General features: G+C 41.7%; 3 protein-coding genes across 4 annotated transcripts; 1 reads left to right on the top strand and 2 right to left on the bottom strand.

The window, feature by feature from the left end:
- Positions 1–63: 63 nt before the first annotated feature.
- Positions 64–6,743, bottom strand: LOC133849501 (zinc finger CCCH domain-containing protein 18). 2 transcript variants are annotated; one of them, XM_062285616.1, is made up of 6 exons: positions 6,294–6,743; positions 3,893–4,752; positions 2,249–3,830; positions 1,207–1,359; positions 1,006–1,134; positions 64–943 (listed from the first exon to the last, which is right to left on the bottom strand). In XM_062285616.1, the coding sequence occupies exons 2-6, from the start codon at positions 4,718–4,720 to the stop codon at positions 654–656; spliced, it is 2,982 nt and encodes a 993-aa protein (XP_062141600.1). In that variant the 5' UTR covers positions 4,721–4,752; positions 6,294–6,743; the 3' UTR covers positions 64–653. The 2 variants fall into 2 exon arrangements, with proteins under 2 accessions (XP_062141600.1, XP_062141601.1); XM_062285617.1 differs by lacking the exon at positions 6,294–6,743 and adding an exon at positions 5,536–6,115.
- Positions 6,744–6,887: 144 nt separating this feature from the next.
- On the top strand, positions 6,888–9,345 carry LOC133849502 (protein ABHD11). The gene is made up of 5 exons (XM_062285619.1): positions 6,888–7,359; positions 7,419–7,592; positions 7,655–7,884; positions 7,946–8,083; positions 9,124–9,345. Exons 1-5 carry the CDS (start codon positions 7,063–7,065, stop codon positions 9,254–9,256), a joined length of 972 nt encoding a protein of 323 aa, XP_062141603.1. The 5' UTR covers positions 6,888–7,062; the 3' UTR covers positions 9,257–9,345.
- A 610-nt stretch (positions 9,346–9,955) lies between these two features.
- LOC133849503 (protein unc-119 homolog) lies at positions 9,956–13,033 on the bottom strand. Its single transcript, XM_062285620.1, has 4 exons — positions 12,462–13,033; positions 11,723–12,317; positions 11,496–11,668; positions 9,956–10,352 (listed from the first exon to the last, which is right to left on the bottom strand). The coding sequence occupies exons 2-4, from the start codon at positions 12,253–12,255 to the stop codon at positions 10,234–10,236; spliced, it is 825 nt and encodes a 274-aa protein (XP_062141604.1). The 5' UTR covers positions 12,256–12,317; positions 12,462–13,033; the 3' UTR covers positions 9,956–10,233.
- Between the last annotated feature and the right edge of the window lie 692 nt (positions 13,034–13,725).

Below are 13,725 nucleotides of genomic sequence, written 5' to 3' on the forward strand. Positions count from 1 at the left end.
GGGAAATCCCTAGAACTTATAAAGTCAACATTCGTAAAATATAAATGTAATTAAAAGATACAATTATGAATATGAAATTTCTTTCATTTGTTGTTTTTTTTTATTATTATTATTTATGTACCTATACATGTGTGTGTATATTATAGTTATCATAGTCAGTGTACGTTCTGTCCGGCTCCAAACGGAGCGCGATAAAATGACGAAAAAAAAACTTGTAGAGCGATGGTAAATAATGGAGAATTAATTAAAATCTAAATGCATTGAATCGTTTGAATTGTTTCACTTTTTGTAACGGCCAATCGACACAATATATCGATGATGCGCGATGTGTGAAATGTGTGTTCTTTAATCTTCATCTTCATCTTCGTCGTCTTCGCTTTCAATGAGAGGTTGTTGCTGATACTGATGCAGATGCCGATAGCGATTGTTAATGATAGTACAGATGCAGATGGAACAAGTCCAAAAGCTGACCACCAAGTTGGTCAGCACAAATACGCAAGGAAAAAAAGCGATTGTTGAGGAGCATTCATCATTGGGAGCTGTATCTGTATCCGTATGTTTATCTTAAGATGAATCTGTTCTTGCTGTTGATGTTGCTGCTGTTGTTGAATCGGTGCTTGTATCTGATGTTGATGCTGTGCTTGTTGTTGTCATCAGGTCAATTTGGAGCGCTTCTTGGCGATGGCATCCTCGACAGCACGCAGCTGTTTAAGCAGCTCCTCGCGTCGCGATTTCTTGCCATCCTTGTCCTTGTCCTTATCCTTCTCCTTGTCCTTCTCTTTGTCCTTGTCCTTATCCTTATCTTTATCCTTCTCCTTGCCATTGTCCTTGTCGGAGTCGGGCGAATTTGTTGGCGATGCAAGCGCCGACACGCCCACCATAGTCGATGGCTTCTTAATCTCAATGGAAATGGGTGAACGCTTCTTGGCCGCTTGTTCCGTGGCTGCAATGCATAATCATTAATTGAATTGATTGATTGATTGATTGATTGCCTGTTTAACTTACGTTTTTTGATTAGTTTGCGCTCGTTGAGCGCCTTGTCTGTGGCACGAACACGTTTCTGTGGCGTTTCCCGCGATCCCGACGAACTGTCCGATGACGACGACGCCGAATCCGAATCTGAATACGATGTATCTGAAAAAAAAATAAGAGTTCGATCTCTTAGCATTAAACATTTCCAACAACATTTCCATCGCTGTTGCATACCCGATTCCGATGAACTAGAGCTGCGACGACGCCTCAGCTTATCCAGTTTCTTAGGCGCTGGCGACAGCTTCTTGCGCTTCGAGGCGGGACTGTGTGCTCCGGCCGCACGCTTCTCCATGGCCGATCGCTTATAAGGCGGCGAGGCGCTACCCTCTGCAAAAAGAAAAAGAGGTAAACAATTAGTGAATGTGAAGGGAAAAAGGTTTGATTAATATAGCAATAAAGGTGTTGAATTATTTTGGTCATGTTTCTAATGCTCACGAATTTCATAACTGAACGCATTTGAAGAATTTTGTTCCCTTGCATCTCATTTATAATAAAGTTTTTCATCTATTTTGACTGTGTTTCTATTCATGTGTACATCATAAATATAGGCTCTATCTTTAATATTCGTCTTTCATATTGTTCTGACGTCCCGGATTTTGAGAATTTCATTTCCCCGTTTTCCTATTTTTCAACTTTTAGTGCAACTGGCATTTGTCACAATCATAAAGACAGGTTCAAACACTTTTTGAAAAGTGGATTATAAAAATAATTGTAATAATATTAACTAGCTACGAAGAAGCAACCATCTAAATTGATTCCGTTTTCTTTTAGGTTTTCTAGAATCTCTGCAGCAAGTGCTAAATTATATTATTATCGTCTAAATATCTTATAGAATTCATTATTTATTTTATATGTATTTAGTATTCGTCAATCTTTCATATTTTTCTGAGCTCCCGAATTTCGAGAATTCCCCGCCTTTCCATTTAGTTTTATCTTGACTTTTATTGCAACTCCATTCCAGTTGTTGCCTTCATAAAGGTTCAATAAGGTTTTTTATTGCAATCTAAACTTATTTCGTTTTCTTCTAGGTTTTACAGAAGCCCTGCAGCAAGAGCTGTATTATATGATCGTTTGACTACTCCTCAGAATTTTAATTTTATAACTAGCATTCCGCAGTCCTTAATTTAAAATGTATAACAACAAGTTACTACTTTAAAACTGTACTATTTTATCCCTTTGAATATTTTTAAAATTGGTGAGGTAATTTCCCACTTACTTGGCGATCTCCTGGGTCGTCGTGGTATTTGACTGGGCGATCGCGCGGATCGTCCGGCTGCATGGCGGCGCGCAGAGGAGCCGGACATTAGCTTGTGCGAATAGCGGCGCTTGCGATCCGAGGCGCTGCTGGAACGCGACGAATCGGAGCTGGAATCGCTCTGTGAACTGTTCGAGCTGGAATAGGATGAGTTGCTGCTGTAGCTGCGACGATCGCGTCGCCGGCGATCCTCCCGATCGTACGATGCACCGCGACCAATCGATTTCGATCGCATCCACGGATCACTCCACTCATCGCCCCGTCCCACCGCCTCGACACGCTGCACAATCACCTCGCGGGTCGGCCTCAGACGTCGATCATCCTCGTACTGTGGCATTCGATGGGGCGGCAACTCTCGGTACCTCGCCATCCGACCGTAGGCATCCACATCCTCGTATGCCATCGGCGGCATATAAGGTGCCCGATATCGATCCGGTGGCTGGCCGTACATCGAATACACCGAGGGCAACAGCGCCCGGGGATTCCCGTGGGGCATGGGATTGTTGGGTGGCAGATCGCGACCGACGCTGGGTGAACTGCCGCGCTCCTTCAGATAGTAGGGATCCTTCTCGAGTTCGTCGGGCGACAGTGTCAGATTCATTTTCTTGTCCTCAAAGTCCATGTCCTGCTCCTTGCGTTTGTTCGCCTTGCGCATCATCTCCTTGGCGGTGCGCAGTCCCCGTTCCCAAGCGTTCTCCACCACCACGGGCACATCGCCAGGCAGCAGGAGACCGCTGCGCGCATCATGATGTCCACCACCGCCACCAACACCGCCGCCTCCACCGCCACCGCCTGCCGCTCCGGCCCCGTACATGGCCGCATGATGCATGCCGGCGGCGCTGCGATGATGCAGTGCAGCTGGTCGCTCGTTGCGATAGTCGTGATAATCGGAGGCGCCGGATGACCCGCCGCCAGCCATGTGACTGCTGTAGGCACTGTTGCTGGGGGCACGCGAGGAGCCGGCACCACTGCCGCCACCGCCACCGCTGCCGCCGCTCTGCATGGGCACCGAACGCACCAGGCTCTCGAACATCGTGTAGTTGCCCTTGTCGGTGACACCAGGATGCAGGAAGCGACAACTCATGCCCCAGGTGCATTGGCCGCGCGTATAGAAGCGACAGACAGGCTTCGGTTCCGTTTCCTCGGGTCGTTTCTCGTCCTCATCGGACACCTCGCCCTCCTCCAGCTCCTCATCCTTTTTCTTTTTCTTTGCCGACTCGGCGGCATCGCGTTGCCGCTGCTCATCATCATCGTCGCCATCGTTGTCATCGTCACGCACCTCGCCATCGCCATCACCATCGGCTTCGCTCAGTTTGCCCTCGTCATCCTTGTTGGACGCTGTTGAACCCTTCTTCGCTGTGTTTGTTGCCTTTTTGCTGTTGGCTTCGCTGCCATCGACATTGGCGCCGCTTTCCGCCTCGTGTTCGGCATCGAGCTCTTTGCTCAGATCAGGACATTCACCCTCCTCGGCCTCAAAGTCGAGAGCATCATCATCGTGTGGCTTCACCACCAGATCATCTAAACCATTTGCCTTTTCCACATCCTGCAAATGTGCATAACAATTAATAAAATTGTATTTATCGTGTTAAAAAGATCGAATCGTACCTTTTCTTTGCTGCTGGCCTTGGTGTCCGAACCCTGCGAATCACTGGGCGACTTGCGTGATTTGCCATTGAGCGCAGGAGATCTTTGCGAGACAGCTGGCAGCGAATCATTGGAGATGGCGCCCTCCTCATCATCGTCATCACGATCACGATCGCGATCATTGTCATCGTCGTTGTGCCGTGACGAAACATGCTTGGACGGCGGCGCCTGTTTCTCCATATCAATGTCGCTCACATCGCTGAGATCCTCGTGACTTATGTTAAGATCAACGGCCGCCTGATTGTACAACTGTTCTGGACTATTGCTCCGACTCCGCGTCGAGCTAGGGCGCGATTTTTGCCTGGGCGATGCAGAGTTCGCCTTTGCAGCAGTGGCAGCATCGCCTCCACCATTGGATGCAGTTGTTGCTGGCGCCGCATCCGCTGCAGCAGTTGCAGCTGCTGCTTGTGCTGCTGACGTTGCTGTCTCATCATCATCGTCATCGTCATCATCATCGCTGGAGCTACTGCTGCTTGATCCGCTGCTGTCGCTGCCGCTGCTGCTGCTTGAGCTTTTCTTTGAGCCTTTCGCTTTCGATCGATCGCTGCGACTTGAGCTGGAGCTGCTCGATGAGCTGCTGCTGCTCGATACCGATTGCGCTGGACTATTCATGGCGGCATCTTTCAAGGATGCTGCACCATCGTCGCCATTATTGTCATTGCCGGCAGCGTCTTGGCCTTGACCTTGACCTTGGCCACCAACAGCATCCTCTGCTGGCGTCGTTGGGCGTGAGTTTGATTCTGATGATGAGCTGGAGCTGCCATCATCGGACTCCATATTGACGCCCATCTGTTAGACGGACTTCTTTCCCTCGATTTATTCTGCGGGAGATGCCAAAGATTAGTACAAGGGATTCCAAGTGCTGCTTGGGCGCATAAAGCTATTTAGCATATATGTATATATATATGGTATGTATCTATAATCTAAATATCTTGAAAAATCCCAAGAAATCACGTCTTCAAAAAAAACCAAAAAAAAATAGCGATGAGAACTACGTTGATCCTTAAACGTAATGATAAAGTAGACAGAGAGAGAGAGTTATAGAGAACGAGGGAGAGAGAGCGAGTGCGAGAGAGGCATAGGAAAAGACAAGAGTCAAAGAAAGATGGACTGTGTATGAAAGCCGCCCTAAAGCTGCGTGTGGTTATCGATAACGAACACCCTGTCTGCCATGATACCAGAAGCCTATCGCTTTTTAAAGTTTTATCGATCGCAAGCAGACAAAACCATCGAAACGAAGTCAGCTCTCTCAACGAAACATTTTTTGATTGGCAAAGAAACGCGAACTGAGAGATAAAGAAGAAAGCAAGAAGAAGAAGGAACATGTGTGGAGGCAAACTTGATCGACATCTTATATATATGTATTTATATATTATCTATGTATATATATATTGGTTTTTCATTCCTTTTTTTGCATTTTTTTTTATTTCGGTTTTTTTTTGTGTGTGTTGAACAGTGTCGTCGACTGTGCATATATCTTTTGATTAGCGGTCGACATCTTTTTTCGATTTGCATTTTTTTTTTTTTTTTAGTTTTGTCAGGGGGGAAAGAAAAGTTTCTGAACGTTTTTATTAAATTTTCTGTTCACTTTGTTGAATTCTTACCTTCATCATTGTATTTTTATTATTTATGTTTTCTTTTTTATACAGTCTTGCTTATTATTTATTTTTTGTTTTGTGTGTTTTCTACTTTTCGTTAATTGAAATTTTGTTGAAAAACGACTTTACGCGAACGAAAGACAAAAACAGAGATTGAGCAAAAATTTTGGCAAATGAGTTAACAATAAATTACAACGAGAACACTAAGTTAATTGCTCAGATCTCAGGGCTACAAATAAATACAGCAAGACAAACACACACACACACATATAGAAACACACACAGATATATAGAGGTGTATATGGGTGTATATATTATACACACACCCACACACGCATGTAACTTATGTGACAACTACAACGTCACATACGTTTTGCAGTTCTTTTTTGTTGGTACTTTTTTTTCGGTATTTTTTTGGTAAACGTTTTCGCACTTTTCGCGACCGACAAAGATTTATTTTATTTAATGCAAAGTTTTACTTTTTATGTCTTTCAAGCACATTGTTATTTTTGTTTCACAGAAATCACAATATTCTACGAGATTTTCATTTTTTGTTTTGCTTTTTACTTTTTATACATTTGTTATTTACTTTTTTTTTTTTGTTTTGTGTGTAAAACCACTTTTCACTTACGTAGTGTTGGAGGGGAAAAAATAGAATACTTGAAAATATATATATATCAATCAATCGGTTGGAAATAAATAAATTAATTGCAATGTGCAGTTTTTTTGCTGCTCTTATTGCTCTTGTCGTTGTTGTTGCTCACCTATAGGGAATTTTTATATGGCCGCAGTTGCGGGCTTTACTCCTTCGCTCTCCTCACTCCCTCACGCTTGCACTCTAGCTCCAGCAAGCAAAAAAGAAAGCAAGCGTTAGCTGGCGGGGGCAGCGGGCGGGTAGTCTGGCGGCTCCGGCTCCGTCAATCGTGTACTGGTTTGTAGTGTGTGTGCAAGTGCCTGTTTGGGTGTGTGTGTGGAATCGAACCAATTTGCTTTCGTCAATTTCCTCTCTGCTGCTGTTGTAATCCAGTTGTCCTCTATGTGGCCAGAGTATTGGTTTTGTTGCTGTCACCGTGTGATGCAGCTTTTTACCTGATTTGTAATAAAAACGCAGACGTCAAAATGTTTTGCGAATATTAAACATATTTCGTATAGATCCAAATGATTTTTTGTCCCCCCACCAAAAAAGCGAAGCCGCCGCAACTGCAGAAAATTGTAGAGACGAGCGCCGTTTTCTTTTCGTGCCACTATCGATAGCACAAATATCGCACATCGCCATGCACTACCACGCCACTAATCGATAGCAGCCTGCAGTTGCTTGTTTATTTATGTAGCACATGATTAAGGCAGGCGTTCGACAAACAAGCAAAACAATAAAAAAAAATTAAATTGTATTTTTTGAAATTTATATCAAACACAAAAACAAAACTGGAGTTGCCCTATCGATAATGTAAAGTGGTAGCCGCAGCAATAGCAGCTAACAATCGGAAATGGTGCATATCGATAACTGAACCTTAGCAACTCTACATAGCGACCATGCAGCTGTTTAACGGAACGTTACGTTGTCTGCTTCAAGCGGCACATCGTCCTGGAAAATATGCGGCTCACCTTTCTGCAGCAGCAACAGCAACGCGTGCTCCACAACAACAACAATGGCAACGACACTATTCCCTCTCTGCCGACCCCGCACCCATTGCCATGGCCTACGAAATGTTTGAAACGCCCAATACGGATACGAATAAACCGCCGCTCATGATAATGCATGGACTCTTTGGCTCCAAGCAGAATTGGCGCAGTGTCGGTCGTGCCATTGCCAGCAAAACCAATCGACGCGTAAGTCGCTCCTCTGCTCCCCGCTCCCCCGTCCAGCTGTTCAATGTATTTCCTCGCAGGTCTTTACGGTCGATTTACGCAATCATGGCGACAGCCCGCATGCGGACACTCACAATTCAGCGGGAATGACGGCGGATATCAAAACGTTCCTGGCCGCAAATGGCATCAGCAAGGTCAGCCTGTTGGGTCACAGCATGGGCGGTCGAGCCTCCATGCATTTCAGCTTATATAACGTAAGTTGTCCAAGTCATCTTAGATATTCCCCTTTGCAAACATTGCATTCTAATTTGAATAGACGCAACTGGTGGAACGTCTGATTGTGGTGGACATATCGCCAGTGTCCATGCCCCGTACGCTAGATGAAATGAATTCCATTATGCTGGGCATGCAGGAGATTGTGCTACCCTCGAATATCCCGCTGTCCGAGGCACGTCAACGGGCCAAACAACATCTGCTCAAAACTGTGGCCGCCGACTCCGTGGACTTTATAATGCTGAATCTCCGCAAGCGGCCGGATACGGGCGAGTACGTGTCACTTCTCTCTTTAGGCCAATTGTGCTGCTAATGCTTTCTTTTGCCTTTGTAGATTCCACTGGGCTTGCAATGTGGACGTGCTGCGCAGCAGTCTAAACGGCTTTCTCAACTATGGACGCAACATACACAACAAGGGACCGTTCCTGGGTCCCGCCACCTTCATCTGTGGCAGCCACTCTCCCTACATGAAGTGAGTAATGCATCGAATTTAGAGTGTGTGCAATCTGTATACATACAATTTCTTGTTCTCAATGAAACAACAAATTGCTTTGAAGATAAAAGCTATATAGAAGGCTGAAATGTTGCACAAAGCGGCGACTTATAAAATTCCGATTCTATAAAAAATAACTCACTTACAATCTAATACATATAACAGACCTTAGTTTTCACTGGCTAAATGTCTAAACTCTTAACGCATTCCCCGAACGGTCAGAGCTACAAGACTTCGAGATTTCAGGTCGAAGTTATGCCTAGACTTACAAACTTTCACGGCCCTTTAGATCTTACCTTTTGTTCTACATTTTTCATATTGCATATACACAAATTACTCTTTTTTTACCAACTGAACTTTCAACGCATTCCCCGAACGGTAAGAGCTACAAGGCTTCGAGGTTTCAAGACGAAGTTAGGCCTAGACTTACAAACTGTCTCGCCCCTTTAGAGACCTTACTTTGTATTCCACATTATTTAATTTGCATATACACAAAATTCTTTGTTTTAACTACGGTACAGACTTGAAGGCTGCGAGATTTGTGGGTGAAATAATGCATTAATTTTAAAAATACTTCAGCCGCTTAGACTTTAACTGATCTTTCATATTTTTTGTATTACAAATATGTACATAAAATTGTCTGTTCTTAATAACTAAAGGTACAAGCTGGAAGGTTGCAGGATTTCAGTTCCTAGATTTACTTTCTCAGCCCTTTTGAACTTTACCTTGACTTCCATATTCCTTATTTTATATGCATATAAAATTCTCAGTACTAAACGACTGAATTTGTAAACTAAGCGGAAACGGTAAGAGCTGTAGGCTTAGATTTATTTCCTCAGCCCTTTGCGGACTTTACCTTGTCTTGCATATTTCTTATTTTGTATTTATATAAGATTATCAGTACCAGCTGACTGAATTTATAACCTAAACCTAAACGGTAAGAGCTGGGAGGCTGCACTTATAACCGACTTTTAGACTTCCTTCGATTTATACTCAGCTTGTGCTTTTGTCTTTTGCAGTCCCGACGATTGGCCTGAGGTGCTGCATTTCTTTCCCAATGCGAATTTACACTGGCTGGAGACTGGACACTTGGTGCATCTGGAGAAGCCGCATGATTTCATCAAACTAACCACGGATTTTCTAAATAGTTAAAAAGTCCAAAAGCGACCAATTTACAAACTTTTTGTTAATACGGCCTTCGTTTAAAGCGAAAGAGCCAATAAATTTAAATACTACTAGAATTTAGCAATGTTTTTTTTTGAACCTGCCCCCAAAATGAATTAAACAATTTTGTAATTGTTACATTTCGAATGTAAATTTAATTCTTGTTCTCATGTGTTTTTCTTTTTCAGTTTTTTGTTTTGTTTCATTTCATTTCTTCTTTTTTTTTGTTTGTTTTTGGAATTCATAGTTCATTAAAATATCTATACAAATACACTGAGAAAAACTGAGAAAGTCAAAAAATGGTAAATGGAAACTGCAAAATGCTGCATGATTTTTGTGTGTGTGTGTGTGTGTTGCGTACGAATGTATGTGTGTGTGTGAATGTGTGAGTGATTTGCTTAAATTACGAAATAAATAAATACAACTAAGTGGAGGGAGGGGCAGGGGGGTTTGAGGGGGAGGGGGAATTAGGGGAATCACATTGCACTTAAAAATTAAATTGATTTCTTTGCCAACTCTTTTTTCTTGTTTTCCACTTTCCTCTTCTTATAAATGAACACAGTTTGCGTGCGTGTGTGTGTGAGACTGTGTGTGTGTGTGTGTGTTTATCATAATAAATACATTAAACAGGAATGGTGGGTAAAACATTGTGCTAAGGCTAAAATGGTTGTTGTTTTTTTCATTTGTTTTTGCTTTTTCAATTTCTTGTTTTTGCTTTGGTTTTGTTTTGCTTTATGTGCGTATATGTCTTGTATGTGTGTGTGTGTGTCTGAGTATTTGGTGTGTGTGTGTGTGAGTCAGCTTCGTAGTTTTTTTTTTTCTTGGTTGTTATTTAGTTTAGTTTTTTGCTCTAGGTTTTAGATTTAGTTCTTAGTTTTCTTAGCATCAATCCTTCAATCAATTCTTTAGCTTCTTTCTGTCTCTTTCTTTCTATCGTTTCTCTCTCTGTCTCTTTCTTTCGGTCTCTAGACGATAATGCCTCCATCGTAGGCGTAATCTGCTTTGTTGTGCATCACGAGTCGATTTTCCACAAAGTAAAAGCTGTCCGAGCGCGTCTCAAAGGGACTCGATATCATTTCAGCAACTGAAAAATCAAAAATAAAAGAATTTAAGTTAAGGGCAACAACTTTGATGACTCATTTAAAAATTATAATATTTTAAGTCAGATTTACCAAAAATATAATATTCGCTTTTCATTGTTTCCAAAAAGAATTTCGAATATTCTATAAATTTTCTTTATAAACTTTTTTGCTAAACTAAGCTTAAGTTTTTAGTAATATTTTAAGATATAAATATTTTCAATTTTTCGAAATTTCTTTGCCACTTTTGTATACAATTTCTTTATAAACTATTTCGATAAACATAGCCTTACTTTTTGGTAAAACTCTGATATTTAAATTTGCTTTAAATTTAAATAGACAATAATAGACAATAATATTCGCTTTTTTTTCGTTTCTACAATGAATTTAGAATATTGTATACAATTTCTTAAAAATTTTCTATAAACAAAGCTTAACTTTTAGTAAAAATACTGATATTTAAATATTTTAAATTTTCCTGAAATTCGTTGCTAATATAATATACAATTTTTTTATAAACTTTTCGCTAAACATTGCTTAAGTTTTAAGTAAAATTCATTATTTTTGAATAATAATTTAGAATATTGTTTTCTTCTAAACAAGCTTAACTTTTGAGTAACATTTGTATATATAATTATTTTAAAATTTTCCGAATTTCTTTACCACTCTTTAAACTTTCTCTTTATAACACTTTCTAAGTTTACTGACATATCTTATTTATAATCTATCTAATTAATCATATTATTATAACACAAAATAAAACGCTAAAAACTATTTCAAATTAATTTCCCATATGACAATCAATAATATCTAGTAATCAATGTATGAACTCGAGATTCTTTAAAAAGAATGAAACAAATCAACATTGTGGCTGCTAAGCTAATTCACTTAAATTAACGTTTTCATTAAGTGATTAATAAATTCCTAAATTATTTCCAATAAGTTTAACAAAAGTAAACATTAAAATGAACAGTATAAGAAACTAATGCAATGTGGCCATTAATTGAAATACATGTAAACTAAAAAGGCGCTTAAGCGAGATACGCGATTAATCAGTTTCTAGCTTATTACTATGTTTGAAATATGGGTTCATTATATATACATGAACACTAAACACTATTTCACAGAACACAGAACCACATACTCACCCAGGTCTGGTGGAAGATTAGGAAACTCGTAGATGTGCTCGCACGTATTCTTGGAATATGGAATGCAATAGCCGAACTCAAAGTCGAAGGTCTTAAGCAAGCGATCGCGAAAGAAATGTCGCTCGATCATCCGGAAATTGTTGACTGGTTGGCTGCCCACCGTGAACTCCACGCTATAAAAGATTGATTATAGAAGACAGAGATCTGCATACTAATCAACTACTTACGTGGCTCCGACGGTCTTGAGATTGAGAAATGCCGGCGTGAACTGATAGCGGACATAGCGTCCGGCATTTGGATCGGCAGTGTCATCGAGCGACAGCTCTTCGGCTGCCGCCAGCATTGTGTCCTCCATGGAGAGGCCATCGGGAAACTGTTCGCTGGGCGGCTTGGCGATCTCAAAGAGCACGGCTCCACTTTCGAGATCGCGTATCTTGAAGCGTGTGAAATCGATCTCAAAGACATTCGCATTCGCCGTACACAGATAATCATCGGTGATCTTATTCAGATGCAACACATCGTCGGGCGTCACATTCATTGGCAGCGATTTGTTGACGCTGCTGCTGCTTCCGCTGCCGTTGCCATCGTTGCCGCTGCCCGCAGCTGTTGATGATCCTGACGATGATGATGCAGTTCCTCCGCTGGCTGTGGCCGTTGTTGTGGCAGCGGGATCGTTGCCGCCGCCGCCGCCGCTGCTGCTGCTGTTGGACGCTCCTGCCGCTGTGGGCACCGGATTCAGTTGTTTGCCAACGACGCTCATGGCCGCTGTTTACTCGCTTGCTCGCTCACTCTCACGCTTGGACGACTACAGGGTGTTTCAGGCTATTCAGTGTGTGCACACGCATAAAAAGAGACAAAAAGAAACGTACACCAAACAAATCAAAGTTGAATTTCTGAACTTTTGCACATTGCAGGGAAGACCGAGAAAATGAAAACAACAAAGTAAAAAACAGAAATTAAACTAACCAATAATAATGCATGTACGCAAAGTTGCCATAACAAATAAGAGCACACAACGCACACACACACACACGCGCAGCAAAAATGTGTGCAGAAGTGTATTAAACGCGACCCAATTTCTGGAAAAGCTGCCTGCTGCTACTGCTGCTGCCTTTCTTTGTATTTGTTTTTCTCTGTCTCTGTCGCTGTCGCAATTGCTGTGTATATGTTGTGTGTGTGTGTGTGCGAGCGTGCGTGCGTTTTCGTGTTGGTGTGCGTGTGTGTGTTGGTGTGTGCGTGTGCGTGTTTTGCTAGCGTTCGTTGCCTTTGTTGTTGCTGTGCTTGTTCTTGTTATTTTTTTAGCTTTTGCTTTTTCGCCTAATTCCTTCCAGGCAGCAGCTGCTGCCAATATTTGTTGTTATTGTTGTTCACTCTCAATCTCTCTCCGTGCCGCACACACGATTAGTATGTATGGCCTAGTTGCTGGTTGCAACAATTAAATTGTTGACATTTTTGCAATTATATTTGTTGAATATTTATTTTCGTGTTAATCTTCTAACGCGTTCACACACACACACACACGCAAACACCAACACGTCCGACAGTGTGACCGCAACGGGTATTTCAATTTAAAATCACTTTGCTGCGACAAATATACCGAAAGCAGAAAATACTTGTTATTCGATACAGCAAAATACAACCGCCCAATTACAGTATAAACATAATTGTGCTGTTCGATCTAAGCTAAGTAAACTGCCATTGTTATTGTCTATGAGCCATTTAAAATGCTAACATTAGATACGTAAATCATGTGTATTTCCGTTTTGTTATTTAATACCATTTAATATCCGTTTTTCCAGCGCACATATATCGATAACACTGCGCTCAGATGTGCGCAAAAGTCGAGCACTTTTGCGCAACGTGTTTATTTAATTTCGGAGTGTGCACACACTGTTTGGCGCGCGACATACATTTTTTGAATTTTCGAGTTCGTTGTGTATAAGTTAGTTTACTTTTTATTTGTTTACTATAAAATAAACAGTTTGTAGGGCAAATTATGAATTTGAAATTAACGATATAGCATGTAAGTGTATGTTTTTGTTATTCTTGGAAGCGTAGGCTAGTGTTTTTTTGGTTGGTTTATGCAAAGTGAGGTTAGCGACGAGCGCCAGGCAATCTCGAGAGCCAGCTAAAATATATGCTTAGCTTCAAGTGGCCCAGGTCCCAAGTGCTAAGGGCGCCAATGTCTGCGCTGCTTTGCATTGCAGTTGATCGTTTCGATTGTCTGTCC

Source organism: Drosophila sulfurigaster, chromosome X, assembly GCF_023558435.1.
Source record: "Drosophila sulfurigaster albostrigata strain 15112-1811.04 chromosome X, ASM2355843v2, whole genome shotgun sequence".
Classification (NCBI taxonomy): Eukaryota; Metazoa; Arthropoda; class Insecta; order Diptera; family Drosophilidae; genus Drosophila; species Drosophila sulfurigaster.

What these genes read in the sequence shown, in the direction of transcription:
- LOC133849502 (XM_062285619.1), top strand. Translation starts at nt 7,063, where the DNA reads ATGCAGCTGTTTAACGGAACGTTACGTTGTCTGCTTCAAGCGGCACAT. An exon ending in CCAGCAAAACCAATCGACGC is followed by an intron (nt 7,360 to 7,418) that starts GTAAGTCGCTCC and finishes ATTTCCTCGCAG; the next exon opens with GTCTTTACGGTCGATTTACG. An exon ending in TGCATTTCAGCTTATATAAC is followed by an intron (nt 7,593 to 7,654) that starts GTAAGTTGTCCA and finishes TAATTTGAATAG; the next exon opens with ACGCAACTGGTGGAACGTCT.
- LOC133849501 (XM_062285616.1), bottom strand. Translation starts at nt 4,720, where the DNA reads ATGGGCGTCAATATGGAGTCCGATGATGGCAGCTCCAGCTCATCATCA. An exon ending in AGGCCAGCAGCAAAGAAAAG is followed by an intron (nt 3,831 to 3,892) that starts GTACGATTCGAT and finishes GCACATTTGCAG; the next exon opens with GATGTGGAAAAGGCAAATGG. An exon ending in CTCTAGTTCATCGGAATCGG is followed by an intron (nt 1,135 to 1,206) that starts GTATGCAACAGC and finishes TTTTTTTTTCAG; the next exon opens with ATACATCGTATTCAGATTCG.
- LOC133849503 (XM_062285620.1), bottom strand. Translation starts at nt 12,255, where the DNA reads ATGAGCGTCGTTGGCAAACAACTGAATCCGGTGCCCACAGCGGCAGGA. An exon ending in CTCAAGACCGTCGGAGCCAC is followed by an intron (nt 11,669 to 11,722) that starts GTAAGTAGTTGA and finishes AATCTTTTATAG; the next exon opens with CGTGGAGTTCACGGTGGGCA. An exon ending in TAATCTTCCACCAGACCTGG is followed by an intron (nt 10,353 to 11,495) that starts GTGAGTATGTGG and finishes TTGATTTTTCAG; the next exon opens with TTGCTGAAATGATATCGAGT.